At 38.2% G+C, this 19,599-nt stretch overlaps 2 protein-coding genes across 11 annotated transcripts in view; one reads left to right on the forward strand and one right to left on the reverse strand.

Moving 5' to 3' along the window:
• Positions 1 to 19,599, forward strand: part of DROSHA (drosha ribonuclease III) — a 201,905-nt gene that overhangs the window by 179,700 nt on the left and 2,606 nt on the right. The window lies entirely within an intron of this gene.
• Positions 1,072 to 19,599, reverse strand: part of CDH6 (cadherin 6) — a 127,364-nt gene continuing 108,836 nt past the window's right edge. For 9 of the 10 annotated variants that reach the window (XM_019812349.3, XM_019812356.3, XM_045038462.1 and 6 more), the window contains 5 exons: positions 16,410 to 16,546; positions 13,773 to 13,894; positions 12,605 to 12,722; positions 12,222 to 12,473; positions 1,072 to 7,100 (listed from right to left, as the gene is read on the reverse strand). In XM_019812349.3, coding sequence (XP_019667908.1) covers positions 6,610 to 7,100; positions 12,222 to 12,473; positions 12,605 to 12,722; positions 13,773 to 13,894; positions 16,410 to 16,546 — 1,120 coding nt within the window. In that variant the 3' untranslated portion in view covers positions 1,072 to 6,609. Of the gene's footprint in view, positions 7,101 to 11,711; positions 12,474 to 12,604; positions 12,723 to 13,772; positions 13,895 to 16,409; positions 16,547 to 19,599 lie in introns of those variants that run through there. The other variant, XM_019812377.2, reaches the window with a different exon arrangement.

Here is a 19,599-nt window from a genome sequence, read left to right on the forward strand (position 1 = left end):
TGGCAAAAAAAAATCACAAAAAATCACAAGACCAGCTGCTATGGTATTAATGATCCTCCGTGTGCTGGCACCATGTGAATTTTCCCAGCATGGTCTCCTTCAGGGAGTCTCAGCTGAGATCAATGGCATTGCTTAAACATCCCTCTTTTCTTTCTTTCCCCTGCTATTCGTTTTGGTTTCTTATCTCCGTTTATCTCAGTACTACTAATTCCTAAACCTCCCACACACTCCTCCAGCCAGGCAGAAATAGTTTCTCCTTTCAGTGAACACTTGTATCTCTACCTCTCTGAAGACACCTTCCTGCCACCTTCAGGTGGATACTATACTTTTGAGTTTATGGCAGCCCTTCCTCCTGGACCATGAGCTTCTGGAGAGAAGGGAAAATATATTTATTTGGCTTACTGTCGAATATTTCATAGCACACAGTGGACTGCCTACTACTGAACAATGAATGAATAAATGAAAATCTCCTTTGCAAAGCTATGAATTCTCTCAGCTGAAAAAATTATGAAACAGCATCTATAGAAATAGGAGGCAGCTTAAAAAAGAACCAGCATATGAAATATTATAGCTCTGAATACGCTAAAAACATTTTATTTACTCATAGTATCAGAACGGTGGAAGGATTTTATCCTTATTTCCCTCTGGCCTGGCTCTTGCTTTTTCTTGCTCTTTTTTAAATCAGAGATCCATAGACATTGCTTTTCTATGGGAGTGAAATAAAGGATGGAGAGTTGGGATGGGCAAAAATATAGAACTGTCTTTCTTTATCTAAAGCAATTACCAGGAGGATAAACAGCTTTCTTCTTAATACAGCAATTCCATAAATAACAGTAGAATTCTTGATGCCCCAGCAGTAAGGAGTCTGCAGGGCAGTACCAATGATGTATAATGCTGGCTGGGAGAAACTATTGTTTACAAGCTAATTATCGTATAACAAGTTGGCTTTACTTAGCTATTTGAGAGGTTCAAACAGCAGATTTAGAAAGATATAAAGTGTGTAACAGCATGTACATTGTTTTGAAATCTCTGATTAAAAACAATAGGTTGAGAGAATTGAAAAAAAACAAGTTAGAAAAAAAACAGTTTATTAAGTAATATCATATAAATAACTTGTTACAAAAATTGATTTGCAAAAGGCATATTTACTCTTTGTGAGAAATCACTTTTTAAATTGCATTCTTTTCAAATGTATACGTCTAAGAAAACAAAGGAAAATAAAAGAAGCCATTTCAAGGAGCGTGTTTTTGCCATTTGACTACAACAAAAGGCGCGGCCACACTGAGCTGTAAGGTCATTGTCTTACCTCTCCTTCCAACACAGGAAACTTTCTCATGTAAACTGTGAAGTTATGAAAATATCCCCAGCTAGAAATGTGAATGAAAGCTGAGCAGGGGTTGTTTCCATCAGGTGTTCTCATTGCCAGGGACCAATGATACTGAGAAAAGCCATCGACTGAGCATCCCAGCCAGCAAATCTTCAAGGGTGGCATCAGCTTCAATTTATACTTGGGAGTATTTTTAATTAAAAACAATCAATACCAAAAAGCTTTTATTTTCTGGATTTAAAATCACAAATCACAGTAGGAGAATGCCAAATCGCCTTAGCTTGGTACGACTGAGGACGCACGTAGTATTTATTATAAGGCCTATTCTTAGGCAGTTTACTTTCAAAGCAATGAAAATAATCACAAACAAAACAATACGGTGGTTTTGAAGCGTTCCTATGTTTCTTTCGAGCAGACAAGTTGGTTTGCTACACAGCATTCGCCCTGAATGTCTAGTAGTTCTATACATTTGATTCCTTAATAAACACTAAACTAATAGATCATAGAAAACTAAAAGCTTATAGAAGGTGCCTCTAGACATATTTACATAAATAACACTGTCTCGCAAGAAAGACCAAGATCTCATTATAGCGGAATGCTTTTTCCACAACGCTGGGTCCATGCCTCATTTGTCAGATTAACCCCATTTGAAGAGAAATTTGAGTTTGTGGTCCATGGGTTTAAAAAAAAATGGAATTAAGCAACTTGTAAAAGCTCTTTTGAAATTAATCTAATAACCCAGTGGCTCTCAGGCTAAGTGCCTCGGTCCTGTCTGAAATACAGTGGGTAATAGGCTTTGTTTCCATTTGACCTCCTTTTGGCACTTTCATCTATCGGACTAACATTCCCCCCAAATTAAAAAATGAAAATGCATCATAAATAAGGTATTACAAAATGCGGAGTAGATTAAAGATTGTCTCAGTAATGCTTAAGTTAAATTGACGATGCAGAGACCATAAACTTCTGGCTTTAAAAATGAGCTATTTCTTTATTAACTTTTAACAAGTGTGCGAGTCAACGTATTTCCTTTATAAGAGGGTATTCCTCTGCACACTGAATACGGTCAGGGTCTGATATTTTTTAGTAGAGAGAATTACCCCTTTAGAAAACTATTCCATAAAGATGCCAAAGGGAGATTAAAAATGCTGCAAACCTAATAGTCACTGAACTTTTAAGGAGACCATTCTGTAATTCTGTATTCTCTGGAAAAGAAAGCTGTTTGTTAGACTTGAGAAAATAGTTCATCTTCCTGAGGATCCATGTACTAAGTCTTAATCTTTCTACTCTTATAACCTGATAAAGGAGGCTGGGTTTTAGTGTTAAATATAAATGCTTGGCTGTGTCAAGCATTGGCCCTGTCACAATTCAAAAAAAAGACTTCATCTAGACAAAAACATAAAGAATGAAATTACTCTAAAATGATCCTTTTTAGAGGATACCTTTCAAAATAGTGGGGAATCATGACTTTCTAAAGCGTTCTTCCAAAGTAATTATATTGCTTCAAAACTAGGGAGTAGGGTAAGATAATTTATTCGGTGGTTTGGTTCCTAGGGAAAATTAATTTAGGTGTGTCTGATTTAAATATTTAGTTTGGGCCCAAGAATCAACTCTGTTCTTCCCTTTCATCTATATACTTTTGTGGTCCTCAAGTTTATAGAATTGAGGAATTCTTAACTCATAGTTTATATATTATTATCTTCAGTGAAATACTGATTTCAAGGCAAAGCATTTGATGTAAGGTTCGCTTAGCAAATCAGGACATCTAATATTGATGTACTTAAAAATGAAAGTAATGGAAACATTCTAAAGTTAACTTGGATTCACAAAATTTGGATGCTTCCAAGATAGAGATTCAACTTTTAAGAAATTTTTGTACAACTTTTTGGAGCTGAAAATGAACACTAAACCAATTTTTTTTTTTAATGAGTTAAAATTGAATCACCAGGTTTTGTTCCATTTGAAAATGGAGTCAATTTGTATCTGAAACTCCTTTTATGCAACTGAACTGTAAGGCTAAAAAGCTCTGTAAAAAAACATTTATTCACTGTGCCTAGAATCCCTCACTTATGATTCCATGGAACCATCTCTTCCCCCATTTGATTTCATTTTTTATTTTGGGACAAATGTTTAGGCCTTTCAGCAGAAAGTGGCCATGAAGTGATGGGGTTGTAAACTTATGCACAGCAGCTTAACATTTTAAAAATTCCAGCTTATTTTAGGGAACATCTTAGTGGTTTGAAGAAACTCTTCCCTTTGAATGGAGGGGAAAAATTTTTCAGAAGGGCCTCAATGTCCTTGAAACAATCCATAAAAGTCATCTGCTTATAATGAATGAATTGTAGTTTCTCAGTGACCAAAGCAAATATTAAATTTTACCTCTTCCCATTTTCCTGCCATCTTTCTTGTCACTGACATCTACTATCAGGAAAGAGACTTTCTGAAAACTGAGCTGAAAACTAATTTTTTTTTCCTCTAGTAATCATTTATGTTCACTGGGATCCTTGACCCGGTATCCTGGTGGGAAGGAAGAGAGACACACACAGAATGATGGAAGTATGGCTCTCATTATTTCCATGACATCAGAGAGTATTAATTTTCAGAGAACACTTACAGGACCCTAGTACTAAAATATTCAGCTCTAATCTTAAATTATCCAATTTCTTAGAGAGTCACTTCATCATCAGGTTTTATGGTAAGAGATTAAGCAGTTATTTCAATATTTAGTCATATTCACTTGTTCTTGGTTCACTGTACCGTCTTCAAGGTGGGATAATATACCTGCCAATTACATCTCAAACATTCCACTACAGAACTACTTACTTTCACTTATGAGGAGAGAATAAACCTTACCGTTAAACATTGGAAGTTGCTAGCGTCAACCCTCAGACATTCCAATTAACCCAAAAGTTCAAAAGGAAGACTTCTGATGATAACTTTCTTTTTTACAGGACTATCTTTCTTGATACAATTTATTACATGACATGAAACATAAGGACAGAGAGCTCTTTAATTTTACAGTAAGTCATGTGATTAAGGTGGTATTCTATTGCTATGAATAACTAGTTCTTACTAATTAACTTTACTAAGCTATCTTTTTCAACACTTAACTGTGACTATGATATTCATTACAGTGAAACCCTCCCATAGTATTTTGTTTGCATTCCTCTGTGTGTGTGTGTGTGTGTGTGTGTGTGTGTGTGTGAAGAACTAGCAAAAGAAAACCCTGAAAACATGAAATACTTGTTAGTATACAGGGAAGTCCATTACAAAATAGGAAGCCATTCAGGAAACACAAGGAATAATATGGTTAAAAAACTTTTCACTCTAATTGGGTAACCCAAAAGACTACATTTCTCTTATTTTAAGGGTGCCGTCTTTGCTTCCTGGGTAACACGCTTATTTAAAACTTAACTAAACAACAGTGTGTTCCAAATAGAAAGTATGTGCTAATATGACAGTATCTCCAAATGGAAATGACATTAAGATTATCTGTAGAAAATTAACATTAATTGAAAATAAATCCCTAAGACTAATAATTGAAGTCAGCATATTCTTAAGTACATAATATATATAGATATATAGATATATAGATATATACAGAGCCTGGGTTTTTTTTTTTTTCTTTTCTAAGTTTTTGAAACAACAATGTTTTCATTACAGTACTTTGGAATTTTCTGATGACTGCACAATGTAAGATTCTAATGATACAAATCATTAGAACAGCCATATGAAATAAATGATTTGAACCTGCCAAAAGGATTAGTTCAGTTCAGTTGGGTCCTCTGGATAATAACTATGATGCTAATTGCATAATTAGAGAAATAATAGATTGGATGGATTGTACATTACTTTTCTGTTGTAGTTTGAGACCATTACTTTATCATTGGTTCAAAGACAAGGATGGCAGGGTTGCCATAGCAACGAAGTTAAAAACAATGGAAAAATATTAATGCTTTTGAATGTCAACTATCATTTTAATACCATCTTAAACACTCTCGTTGAAGGGAACCAAATTTTTCCCTTCGTAAGTGTCTTCCAAACATGTAATGTGTAGTTTTTCACTGTGATCTCAACAATATATCTATATCACATCATATAAATATATAGATGTTTCCAGATGTGAAGGACAAGTTATCAGGTTCAAGTGTGGCTGGCTCTCATTTCCCCATTAAACTCTGAGGGCAGGATTTGAGTTTTTCTAATCTACCTTTACTAATGTAACTTAATTGTGTACGAAGCATCAAGAATATGAATTGTACTTCACACGGCTACTTTCAAGTATATTAGAATAATACTGACAACAACTACAGACAAGGAGTTAAAATTTGTCTCAGAAAAGTTTCTTTGAGAATTTGAAACAATTAGACTTACTTGTGATTAGTTTACTGATACTGATGGTCGAAGTAATTTTAAGTGATCTGTAGTACATTTGGTGGCCCGAGCTTTAAATATGCTAAATATTTCCTTTGTTGACATCATTAGCTATTTTCCCTTTCTCTTTATACGGTGCAAGGGCAAACTTTTGTGTGTTTAATATATAAAAAAAAATATGAGTTAGTGGCCAGGAATGAGATATCATTATGTTTTGTTTGTTGTTTTTTAATATTACCATTTGATTTGTTTCTAGTCCTAAAGAGGACCCAGAATCTTAAAACATTGGTGGATTTGATGCTTTGAATAGTCACTGGTGCCAGAAAACGTTCTTGAAGAACACATAGGACAGGCAAATGCCATTTTAAATACTTTGGGACACACCCGTAAAACACACCCAATATACACAGTCCATCAATCTCCTTGCAAGCGGATATACCAGGACCAACCTCACAGTTGTTCCTCCCTCATTTCTTCCCACTAAAACTATATTTTTATCGTTAAAGCACAGTCCCTCATCTCATTAGCGTGTGAAATGTACAGCCAGAGCAGTCAGCTGACCTGAGTCAATGGAGTGTGGTAGGGAGGCCGGGCCAGTGACACTGAGCGTGTTCCCAACCCGCCCTAGGAGAGCAAGGGAAAATACCACTCCTGGTTCTCTCTTCCAGCACGGGGCCTGGGGGGCTGACCGACATGGATAACTGGATGCTCTAAAAAATAAACCTTTGCCTCTTGGAAGCTCATAAAAGTGTACTAGAAAAAAGTCCCTCGCGTTGGGTCCCCCCGGACTGCAGCCGTCGACGTCGGGAACGGGCACCACCGAGAAGCCTTCGCGGAGCAGTGGACACGGAGGCGGGCGTCGCCACTGCAGGTCCTTGGGCGGCGGACTGCGAGGTGACAAAGGCAACGCATTAGGAGTCTTTGTCACTGTCCACGCCTCCGTACATGTCTGCGAGCTTTTTGAACCGCGGGCCCCAGTCGCTAAGGTAGTCGTAGTCTTGGTCTCCATCCGTGGTCACCGAGTCCAGCGAGCTCAGCGACTCGGCCACCGAGCCGGTGCCCTCGTAGGCGTAGGTGGCCAAGGAGTCGTAGGGCGGCGCGGTGGGGTCCGTGTCGTTCTCCTTCAACCTTTGGTTAATGAAATCCCGGACGTCGGTGTTGTCTCGAGCGGCTGGAGTCCGTCGGGGCAGAAAAAGGGCCTCGGGCACGATGTCCCTGCGTAATTTGCTGTCCTCGATGGCTTCGGGGTTCCTCAGGGTGCCGATATCAAAGGCCTGGGTGTCCTCCTCTCCGCCACCCTCGTCGTTGTAACTGACAATGTTGTCTCTGATGTCCTCTTTGGAAATGATCAAAGGTTCTTTTTTCCGCTGCCGCCTCAAAGCTGCGAACAGCACCACCGTCACTGGAAGCAGAGACAAAGCAGAAGGGAAGGGGAAGTTAATTTGCCGCCCAATTAATGTCAGCAAGCAGCGCTGCGCTCCAACGTGAAGTTTCAAAACTTCTCCGGGAAACTGCAGACTCAACTTTTATTCCTTGAAGGTTGCGCTTGCCTCCACGCGTGATCAAACCGGGGACCCCCCAAAAGCGGAGGAGAATATTTGAAAGAAAGTTACAATTTAAGTAGAGGATAAAACACCTTCATATTTTTGTCAGTAGTTCCCTTTCGCTTTGAAACGGGGAGCTAGTCTGAAGGTAAGGAAAAAATAAAATAATAATAATAATAAAGCTCAAACACAGCGAGAGCACAGCAATCAGAGTGCAAATTATGCTGAACACCTGAAATGCTCTGAAACTGCTTATAAGCACAAGGCTGGCACCTTCGGGATGTGTTGAAGGGTTTGCATAACTACATGTCTAAAATAACTTTTGCACTCTGCCTTCTTTTTCTTCTTCTTCTTCTTCTTCTTTTTTTTTTTTCTCAGAGAAGTGTAAAATTGGTTTAAAACCCAAAGTAGGCATGTGAATGTCTGCATACCTTTCTACATATAAGAAATATTATTACAGATAATACCTGGAGAGACCCAGATACAATTCAGAAAGCCATTCTGGACTTCAACACCAGCTGGTTTGAAAGGGGGTGGGTGATAAGACACACACCAGCTTATTTCTGTTTGAGCTAAATAAAATAAACACATTTAAGAGGGAACTTAAAAAAAAAATCTTTCAGAGTTAGTATTCTGTTAAGTGTGATGCCTGGAATGTTTGTCCTTTTGATTTTTCCTCTGAACTCCAATTAGAGGCAAAGCAAGAATTGTGTTTAAATAACCCCTGATGTTTCTCCGCAGCTGGCTACCTGTAGACAGACACATCTCCAAATGGACATATGGGTGGGAAAATAAAAACACAGCGACAGCTTAGAGAGAAAGCAGCCATCCAGGGCAGAAACTGCATTGCGAAACTGGGTTTGTCCAGGGCTGTTTACTGCAAGAAGTACTAGTAATGTGTTTTTATTTTCTCATCCATAACATGGTCCAGATTTTATGAGTCATAAAAATTGAATTACTGTAGTAAGAATTACAGAACAATGGCTTTTGGTGGATATGGATACCTACACACAGAATGATGGATACATGCATTCGCATGTCTCTATATATTAAAATTTCAGGTGTTAATAGCATTAATAATAATTGGTTATCTACTGAGAGCGTTCTATGTGCCAAACACTGTGCTAAGTGCTTTACATACTGAATCTCATTTGATCATCACAGCAGCCCTACAAAGTAAGTACCATCATTATAACCCCATTTTACACAGAGGAAGTTGAGGTTTAGAGATGTCACATGTACAAACAATTGAAATCCAGGTCAAACTAAAAAGCCAACACTCTTATTAATCACCATGCGTTAAAGCGTGCTTTGATTATAGACTTTTTCTGAAGGATATCCAGTGTTGCCATTTTCAAGCGTGCGATTGTAAAACTGTATACATTGTCGTTTGCTGCCAGACAGCATCCTCCTGCCTCATTCATCCCAGCCATTCAGGGCGTTTTACTAACTATTTATGTAGTGCCTACTTTGTGCCAGCTATAGTTCTAGACACTATCAATGAAAAACATTGATCAAGAGCCCCGTCCTAATGAGGTGGGCAGAGGTGGCTGTGGTGGTGGATGGAGATCTTGAAAAACAAATAATGTGTCTAATAAATAAGGAAATCATTAGAAGGTGATATGTGCAGTGGAAACAAAAAGTTGATCAGAGAAAGGAGGATGAGGAGCACTTCTGTGTATGATTGAGGGGCCGTGTGTTTAAGAGGAGTGACATTTGAGCAAAGATCTGGGGAATTAATTATCTGAGGAGCTGTCGGGTGAGGGGGACAGAGCTGGAAGAAAGGCTGGGGTGCAAAGGTGCCTAGAGTATTTGAGAAACAGCCTGGAGACGCTATGGCTGCACCTGAGGGGGCCCAGGAGAGGAGAGGAGGAGGGCACGGCCTGTCACGTGGAGCCTGGAGGCTTCTGTATATCTTCACTTTACCCTGAGGTGCGGGAGGGTGGAAAATTGCAGGGCATGCTCATAGTCTACGCTTTTTTCCGGATTCCCGTGTGACCAATGACAAGGTTTTGCAAAACAAAGGACTGTAACTGAGGATGGCCTCTGGGGTTAGAGAATAGAATCAAGACAACTGTCTTGGAAAGAATTAAACCTGTATGTACAATGGTTTGTGCCACCATTTAAGGCAAGATAGCAGGCATTTATCACTTCCTAATTCTTCCCCGGCTTAGGTTATCTGTATCTTTTATTTTAGTCCTATGCACACCCAGAAGTGCGATTGCCTGGAAGAGAGAGGGCACATTTGGTGAATCAGAGGCATTCATTCACTGCCTAATTCTCCTACAGCTACGACTGCCTGTACTTTTCTTCTTAGCCCAATGTACATCTGAACAGAAATTTTGGAAAGGAGATCTTTCTCAAAGCTAACTTTTATAAACTGAAGATGTGAGTTCTAAGCATGTGGAGCAAAAAAAAAATACATTCTGAGAAAGTAATAGCTTTCTTCCCAGTGACTGACCTCTTCCCTTTTCTCAATCCCCTGAGGCCAGAGGATAGTGGTGAGATTTTGAGTGGGGAATGCTTGGACCAACCTGTGTTCAAATCCCATCATAAAGCTAGAAGGTAGCAAGGCACTTGAAATCAGCCTGCTTAGGCTCACTTAAATGATTTCACCTTTTTAAGTGTGTTTCCTTCTGTAAAAGAGAGGCACTAACACAGTGGCCAGTGCTGTCGTCAGGAATGAGTTAATAAATGTAACAGTTGTGCAGACTGTAAAGCACCACAGAGACACGAGATGTAGTAGTTGTTTTCAGTGTCGTTTTATTTTTTTATTTTTATTTTTTATGTTTATTTATTTTTGAGAGAGAGTGAGAGAGAGCAAGAGCACAGGAGAAGTACAGAGAGAGGGAGACAGACAGACAGACAGAGGATCCGAAGCAGGCTCTGTGCTGACAGCAGAGAGCCCAATGTGGGGCTTGAACTCACGAACCATGAGATCGTGACCTGAGCTGAAGTAGGAAGCTTAGCCGACTGAGCCACCCAGGAGCCCCTGTTGTTTTATTTTTGTAAATAAAATAAGAGATGCCACATGATCCACTTTATTGACTGTAGGTTTCCTCCTCTATCGTTGTGGCTTCCCTTCTCTTACAAAACCTGAGGTTTGTTTCCACCTTCTTCAATGGTCTCGTTTTCAGTTCGGGCTCTTTCAGCCTGGAAATTACCTTACATTCTGTGAGCTCACAGAGAAAGTAGAGAGCAATGTGGAAGCCCTGAGGCTCAGGGGGAGAAGACCGGCGTTTTGTACTTTGTCCCACCACCTGTTAGCTGTGTGAGTCGGCTACATGACTGCACATCTTAGAGCCTCAGTACTCTAATTTGAGATGCAGATAAATACATACCAGATGGTTCTGAGGGTTAAATGAGAAAAACAGTTGTGAAGCCTCTTGCCCAGTGTATAGCCCATGGTGTTAGCCTAGGAAGGGTTAAATCCCATTTATTTCCTGTCTTATTGGGTACAGAATTCCAAAGAGAATAGACCAGCTGTAGGAAGCACTGAAACAAGTTAGGAGTAACGAGGAGACAGTGAATTCTTTGGAGAAGGAAATGAAAAGGGAGAATAGAGGGAGTAGGTGAGGAAAAAAGTGGGGAGGAGAAAATGGGTAGATGATGAAGGTAAGGAGAAATCACTTCTATGAGATGAGAGTCAGCTCTCTTTCTACAGACCACAAAATGTCCATGGAATTCTCCCTGAGTACAGCCCTGCCAATTCAGCCCTTCTAAAAATAACTTTTTTTAATCAAAAAGAATATTCATATCCTTCTCTTCCAAAACAACTGTTATAGACTCACACCATTAGAAACACTGATTTGTCTTTGCATACTGTCAGCTTTTATTTATCCTCATATCTTAAAATACTTCCCCCAAATCTTCGTTGACAAAGAGAATCACAGCTCTGTAGTTAAGTTTCAAGACTTCTGTTATAATTAGCAAAATGATATGAAATGTGAAGTTCTTGAGCAGGGATCCCTAGGCATTCTCTTCTTGGAAAAATGTAGGTCTTTACTCTTTCTTCTTTCCTTCTCTCAAAGTCACCAAATTGTCAGGTTTTTTTTTTTGAAAAAGTACCCTCCCCTCCCCCCCCCCCCCCCCCACCGCAATCCAGGTTGACACTTCTTCCCTTTCTTCCCTTTGTGTAGGGGAGCTTGCTTTGATTTTTGGAAGGACTGAGTTAACTAACATTTGATTTCTTAGTTCACAACAGGCAACGGTCTGTAAAGTGTTTTGAGCTCAACCTGTGAGCTTAATTCATTTGTTGGGGATGAAACTTTCATTTTGAATCATTGCTAAACCTTGATTTTCACCTTGATTGCATTCATTTCTTTTAGGTCCCAGATTTACTTCCTCAGTCATAGAAGTTATTTATTTTTGAGAGTCTGAGAAATAATAGACATTGTGTATGTGGCATTCGGGGAGCAATGCTAAGAAGGTAGTTATTTAAATGGGTAGATCGAAGCAAGTTGGCTGGGTTGAAGAAAATTTAATCACTTCTTTATTTCCCGTTTGAGAGAGAAAAAGTCATCACATTTCTCTTTCCACTTGCCCACTGATCTTTAAACTTTACCTTCATACAAAGGGCCATCATCACACCCTCCATACTGGGTGACTCTTACTCTTTACATTTTAACAGTGTTTGCCAGGTTAGATATTAAACAACAAATGAAATGAAAAGGGCCTATTTATATAGTGCCCTCAAATCCTGCCTGCGATTCATTCCCAGTCTGACAGACAAGAGATTTCTTTGGTGAATGATTCCCTGAGTAGGTAAAGACATAGGCAAGTTTCATATCTGTTCATTCGCCAAAGCTATGTTTAAACAAAAACTAGTTCATGGTTGAACAACACAGATTCTCAGCATGTAACTCTACTCACCTAGAGCGGGCTGTATGCCTTAATGGGGGAGGCGGATAAATCTAGAGTGTCACAGTAACAGTGTGTGCCTCTCATGGGGAGATAGGATGCAGGGAGAAGCAGTTTACCTAGTAGGGTCACGATGCACAGAAGGATGGCAATGAGAGCCCCTGTGCTCAGTCCCGTGGGGTGGACGAGGGCCTCCGCATGGCAGGACTGCATGTTCCCATGGTGGTCACATGCACAGACCCGGACAGTTACTGTCCCAGTGCTGCTTTGGACTGGGTAGTCGTTGTCTGAAATGACCACAGGCAGGAGATAGGTGCTCATCTCGTGTCTATTATAGCCATTTTTCCGAGTTAAGATTCCTGCTGTGTTATCTGGAACCGGAAAGCAAAGTCAATGTTAATGGGCATATCACGTCATGGATTGCAACAATTGTGATGACAGTAGATAGATAGAGATAAAGATATAAATATATAGACAGAGAAAGTAACTTGGGCTCCTTTACCTTTGTTGTCTTGAATGGTAAAGTTTGAGCCACTGGTTGCTTCAGGGGCCAAAGAGAATGAGAATTGGTGCCCACTATAAGGGTCGTCTTTGTCAATGGCTCGTAGGGTCTGAATCAACTAAAATCAAAACCATAAAGCTGCTATAAAGTTTTGGTAACTCAAAAGCATTCCTTACAGTGTTGCAGTAAATTGCTTGACTAAATGATTTCTGATTTTAATTTAAAAACGATAGTCTCTAGAAAATTTACAGTGAGTCCACTCTATGCAATGAAATGATGGGTTGGAAATAGAGCCCAAAATAACACTTTGTTTTGGGGCTATCCTGGGCACTGTATGTAGGATGTTTAATAGGAAGCCTGGTCTCCTCCCACTACATACCAGTGACACCCTCCTTTTTGTGACAATCAAAAAATGTCCCCTGGGGGCAAAATCACTTGGGTTGGCAAACACTGCCCTAGAGTGATACAAAACTATAAAATATCACAGTGATCTACCACAGCATTTCAACTAAAAAACTTTGGGCACTCTGTACAACAGCCTGTTTAGAAATGCAGTCTTGACATATACATAAACCATCAACTTGCATAAAAACTAAAAAGAAAGTTTGTACATAAAACACAACTTCAACTTCCTGCCCTAACATGTATTTTAACAGTGTACCGCTGTTTCGACAAACTGTAACATAATTTTATACCATTGGTAGAAAAGACCTATTTCAGGTGGGGACAAATGTGTAAAACAGGAAAACATGCACGAATGTGTATTACTTGTACAGATGGGCAATATAAGTAAGTGGAACTATGAATTATAGGCAATTGTAAAATATGTCGTAGTTATCGCTTTCCTCTCTGTACACATGGTAATTAAAAGTATCTGCTCACCAATTAAGATTTTTCAAATAAAGCTGTGACTAATCTATTTTAATGAAAACTCAGGACTGATTTGAATCCACATCAGTCTTTGAGAATGATGAACTTTCAGTTCTTAAAAACTGCTTGTTCTCTTATGCAAGTTAAACATTCATTCTGTTCTTATTTATAGTATTAATTTTGTTAGCATTTACTTCATACTTAATTCAAACCTGGCCCTCAGCTCTGTGTATCGTCTGAGTTATTAGAAGATCTAAATCAATCTGACTAAATTAATTTACTTTCTGATGAAACTCACCTGATCTGCTTTTGCCTTTTCACAGACAAAGGTTTCATAGAATTCAGCAAATTCCGGGGCATTGTCATTGACATCTAGAACTTTAATATATAGAGGGACTCGGCTGCTTTGCTTTGGATTATCTGCAACATGCCAAAAAGAAGGGAATAGGCATTTATATGTCGATTGTCAACCCCCTTTAGACAACAGTCACTCACTCCTTTCTCATTCATACACAGATTCCCCAAGGCTGCTCTGAGTACCACAAGGCACTGTGTACCAACTTAGTCACAAAAAAGAATTAGTCACAAAAGAGAATGCTTCTGGAGTTGGATACACCTGCTGGAAATACCTAGGAGATAAAGCTACTTGTGTTGATATAGGGCAACTGTATACCAACCCCCAGAATAACACAAAAATAAAGAAAAACTTTATCCAGGAAAGGCAGTTGAGAGGCAGATTTTAAGGGAAGCCAAAGAAGCAGGGAGATGGGAAAACATTTGGACAAAAGAAAGAGCCAGGGGGCTGGGGGTGGGGGTGGGGGTGGGATCAAGGAAACCAGAGGATGTTTTCATCTTAGTTAGTTTTTGTGCTGAATAAGAGCTAGCCATAGTGCTTGGCATTTTGCTATATTATCTTATTTAATCCTTACAACCTTTTCTGTAAATACAGTTTTTGCCCCTATTGTATAGATGAGGAAACTGATGCACAGATATGTTAGGTAATTTGTCCATCTTTACAGAGACAATGAGTGAGAAGTAGAGCCTTGATTTAAACTTGGGTCTGTCTGACTCCAAGCCCAGACCATTCACCTAGGATAGTGAGAGAGCCGCACCCATGTTTGACAACCAGGGACAAGTGAAGTATCTGGGGTAGTGTGGAAGACAGATTCCTGGTCTAAGAATCAGGAGTTAGAACCACTGAACTCAGCCCTCTTCATTCACTTCACTTATGTATCTGTTTGTTCGCTTCATAAATATTTAGTGACCATCTAATTTTTCATATGTGCCAGCCACTAGTTGGGGTGCTGGGACACATGGGGAACATCACAAAAATCCTGCATGCTAAGTTTTATTCTAATGGGGGCAGACAAACTGTGAAATGGTACATGCTATGGAGAAATTAAACAGGGAAAGGGATTGGAGAGAGATGGAGGTGATACTTTGCATGGGATAACCACTCAGTCTCATCTCATGAGATGCCATTTGTACAGAGACACAAATAAAAAGAATTAAGCTACGTGAATATTTCCAGCTCTCCAGAGGGAGGGAACAGTAAATGCCAAGGCCCTGGAATGGGAGTGGGCTGGTTTCACATAAGCTCTGGGCTTCTGTTGCATCAAAGATAGTCAAGAAGTTTAGACAATAAGATTCTTAAGTTCCTTTGCATCTAAAATGTTTCCTACATTAGTCTTCCAAAGTTAGAATTGCCAAAGATGAAGTCTTAAAAGGTCTTTATCACTAGTAAGTACTTTCAAATATATCACAGAAACATTAAATCTTAAAAAAATTAGGCACAAAGCTTAAAATATGCATGAAATGACTACTTCAGTAAAAAATAAAATTTCATGATGTTATAAAAAGTGGTCCTTTTCAGTGCAAAAAATAATTTTGTAATTTTAAAGCTTTAAGTATGCTCTGCCATTGGTATCTGCATTAGTCCCTCCACATAAATTCTGAAGAGCATATTCCTACCTAACAAATTTTTAATTAAGAGTTCTTAACATTATCACAAGGCAATGCTTCATTTTGCCCATATTGGTTATTTATTATTCTATTCAATATCCTTCAGCCATTTCAAATCTCATGAGTTACGTTGACAAAGAAAACTACTGTAATATACCACTAGACATGGAATATTTCACACCAGATACCCAACTGAGCTAAAAATGTTTGAACTTTTAAAATCAAAAACAAAAACCAAAAAATGAGCTATAATTTAGAAGCCTATTTTTAAACATTTAAATGTTATTTTAAAAATACTTTTTCCTTCATGTACTTAGGCCTACACATTGTGTTTACATTACAAAATTTTCACTGTGTATAATCATTTTATTTGAAGCATTCATTTGGCATTATTTTTCTTTGCCTTTAATTTCATGGTGACTTCCATAAAATTCACTCTAAACATTTTATTGATTACTTGGTGGTTTGGATTGCTCACTTTGGTGTACAATGGAAAAGCTAAAATTTGTATCTCTTACTTCGGTAATGATTTTGAAGTAGAAATTCTGTAGAAAGCCAGGAGATAGATATCTGAGATATTTCTAAGTAATGCCTACAGTTTTTAATATACTTGATTCTCCTCCCCACCAATCCTAACCATGAGTTCATTTTTTCAGCTGCTTCTGTAATGTTCTGATTTATAAAGCTTTTTGGAATTGAATCCCATATGTACCAATTCAACCTCATCTGAGAGGTACATTCTCATGTTATTATTTCTGAACTACATAACATCCACAGTTGCCTCTGCATTTGTGAATGAATGAGCACATGCCTAGAAGAAACATCACTACAAATCATTACAGGGCTCTTTCCCTCAACAGGTATCGAATAGGATATCAGTACATGGTGACTAATTTCAGCGTTGCTTCACCAGCCCTTGCTGGGACACTCACTCCATCAATTGGGGACAGTCGCTCTGTGAGGTTAGACTTACTGATCTCTGTTGCTATTACTGTAATGTTGTGCCACAGCAATGTTTCTCGGTCAAGAAGTTTCGACGTAAAAATTGAACCATTTCCAGAATCAATGTTGAATATTCTGTCCATATCTGTGTGTCGATCAACAGAATACCTAAAAATGCAGAGCAGAATTTAGAATGGTTTTCTTTTCTTCTCTTTTTATCGAATGATAGTTGACACACACTGTTACATTAGTTTCAGGTATACAACATAATGTTTGGCAAGTCTATATGTTATGCTGTGCTCACCACAAGTGTACCATCTGTCCCCATACAATGCTAGAAAGGTCCTTGTTGTATTTGTTATTCTCACACCCTGCAACTATTCCAAGAATGTCTGTTACATGAATTTTTTCTACCTTGTAGCACATATCTGAATATCTATAACTTAATATTAAGTAAAACATTCTGGCAAATTAATTCTTTACAATTGAGATACTAATGTAAACCCATTAGACAAGTTGCATGAGTTTGAAAATCAACAATGAAGTTTTTTTTATATGTAATTTGTATCTAGTTTGTATATTAATACATTTTAACTCTAATCTTAGAACTTTAATGTATATGTGTGTGTTCATGTACATAAGTAGGGCTATTTGTCTAGTTTTCTATTATCCATTTTATTTTAAAATCATTATGTTGAAAGAAGCAAAAAATGGCTAGTGTGGCTGCAGTTAGTGAGGTAGGAAAGGGAGAAAGATGAAATTGGGGAGAGAATCAGAGGCTGGACTGCAGAAGAATGGGCTGGCCACGGCAAGGATTTGGGATTTGTCCTAAGAACAATGTGAATATACCAGTGGATTTTAATCCAAATCATGTTTAATAAAGATTGCTGGTTGAATTGAGGAGAATGGTTGGCTGGTGCTGTCCCAGCTGGTACAAGAGAAGAACAGGATTTGGGGAAGATCATAAGCTCCAGTTTTGATATTGAAGCTGAGATGCCCAAGGAAAGTTTGGGAAGCAAAAGGGCTAGATTGAAACTTAGATTTCCTGTTCAATTGTCTAGGAAGAGAAGGTCCAGTGAAGGGAGAAAAATATTAAGGACAGAATCACTTAATAGATGATGGAAGGGGGCACTCGGGTGGCTCAGTCGGTTACGCGTCTGACTTCAGCTCAGGTCATGATCTCACAGTTTGTGGGTTCGAGCCCCGCATCCGGCTCTGTGCTGACAGCTCGGAGCCTAGAGCCTGCTTTGGATTCTGTGTCTTCCTCCCTCTCTCCCCCTTCCCCACTCATGCTCTGTCTCTCTCTCTCAAAAATAAATAAACATAAAAAAAAAGATGATGGGAGAATGAAGACTCACAGTGCCCAGAACAGTGCCCAGAACAGTCCCAGAGCCGAGTAGGAACTTGATAACTATTTAAGGAGTTAAGAGAATTCAATGAAAACCAAGAGGTATCTTAGAAATTAAAGGACAGGGCGCCTGGGTGGCGCAGTCGGTTAAGCGTCCGACTTCAGCCAGGTCACGATCTCGCGGTCCGTGAGTTCGAGCCCCGCGTCAGGCTCTGGGCTGATGGCTCAGAGCCTGGAGCCTGTTTCCGATTCTGTGTCTCCCTCTCTGCCCCTCCCCCGTTCATGCTCTGTCTCTCTCTGTCCCAAAAATAAATAAACGTTGAAAAAAAAATTAAAAAAAAAAGAAATTAAAGGACAGAGTTTTCTCAACACTGAAATTGATGGAAGACTAGTAAATTTTGAGAAATGTTATCTTCTTTATAAATTTATTACTAGTTTTGGGAATAGCTATATATGGGGAAATATGTATGTACTCTGTTTTATGTATGGGATATTAAAGAGAAAACTCAGAAGAGAGTTTATATGTTAAGGTCATTAGGGGAAAGAATTGCCCATTTCAGCTAGATTCTGAATGTTGGCTCAGTAGAAATACAATTAAGTAAATGACCTAGCTACTCATACACATGTAGAATTATTATGAATGCTCCAAGAAAAATAAACTCTTGTTACTAACTTGTAGTTTCTGTTTCAATTGATTATTTTGCTTTAATATAGAACTGGTGAATTACCTTAGTAAAATATATTTTTGTCATCTATTAGGGGTCTAAATAAAGTAGATATTTGATTATTGTAGGCTATTTAAACCTGATATTAAAGAGAATTAATGAAGTTCAAAAAAGCTATATACCTTTCTATATCTCTATATCTATCTCTATCTCTATATCTGTATCTCAGGCCACCTCAGAATTTTAATTTTAGTTTATATAAACCTAATATTTTATTATTAAGTGTTCATCTCTTACAGATGAAACAGTTCTTATTTTTGCAATTTGTGTCATGAATCAATGTTTATTAAGAATTTAGGCAACAGCATTGAACTTGATCACCTGCCTTCATTTTTAATTTGAGAATGACAAATATTTATAGCACATAATTAATTTCCCAAAAAGGAAATTTCAGTATTCATAGACTCTTTAAGAACTTTAATCATTGCCTACATTTTTTGCCTATGTTTTTTCCTTCATGAAAAAATTGAGCTTAAGATGCACCGCTTATTGTCCTTATAAGCTCTTGCAATTATATACAGCAGTAATCTTTTCTTGTTATTTGTTTTCTTCCTGCTATACTTTTAAGTTTTACAAGCAATATTTTCCAGTCAAGTCTTTGAAATAAAGGGTACAGGGTGAAGAATTGTTAGTTGGAGGCAGTAACTATTTAAATACCAAAGAGAAAGTAACTATTTAAATACCAAAACTGTATATGAGTTTCCTCCTTAATTGGGAGATTTAAAAAGTAATAGGAAACCTCAGATTTCTACATTATTTAGGAATGATGTTTGCACATGAACCCTTATTTGTTTGTTGTTTTTTTTTCCAAAGTAATTTCAATTTATATCTAATATATTTACTGTCCAGTCATATTAATTGTAGTCATAACAGATAAGGAACAAGGTAATCAATCTTAACATGATTATAGCAGATTATTTTGCTAGGTAGCTCTCCCCCCCAAATTTATTATATTCTGTGATTCAATAATTTGTCTTCTAATGTATCCTCTCAAGTCAGGGAGATTTTAGGTTAGGAAAGGAAGTATGTTTGCAGGTAGATTTTTCATAATATCTATTCAGAGTGACATTTTATAATACCCTTTCATGGAAGTCAAGGGGCATTTCTGATACAGTTATTGGAAGAAAATTATTTTATGTAATTAAATA

The sequence above is a fragment of the Felis catus genome, chromosome A1 (genome assembly GCF_018350175.1).
Source record: "Felis catus isolate Fca126 chromosome A1, F.catus_Fca126_mat1.0, whole genome shotgun sequence".
Classification (NCBI taxonomy): Eukaryota; Metazoa; Chordata; class Mammalia; order Carnivora; family Felidae; genus Felis; species Felis catus.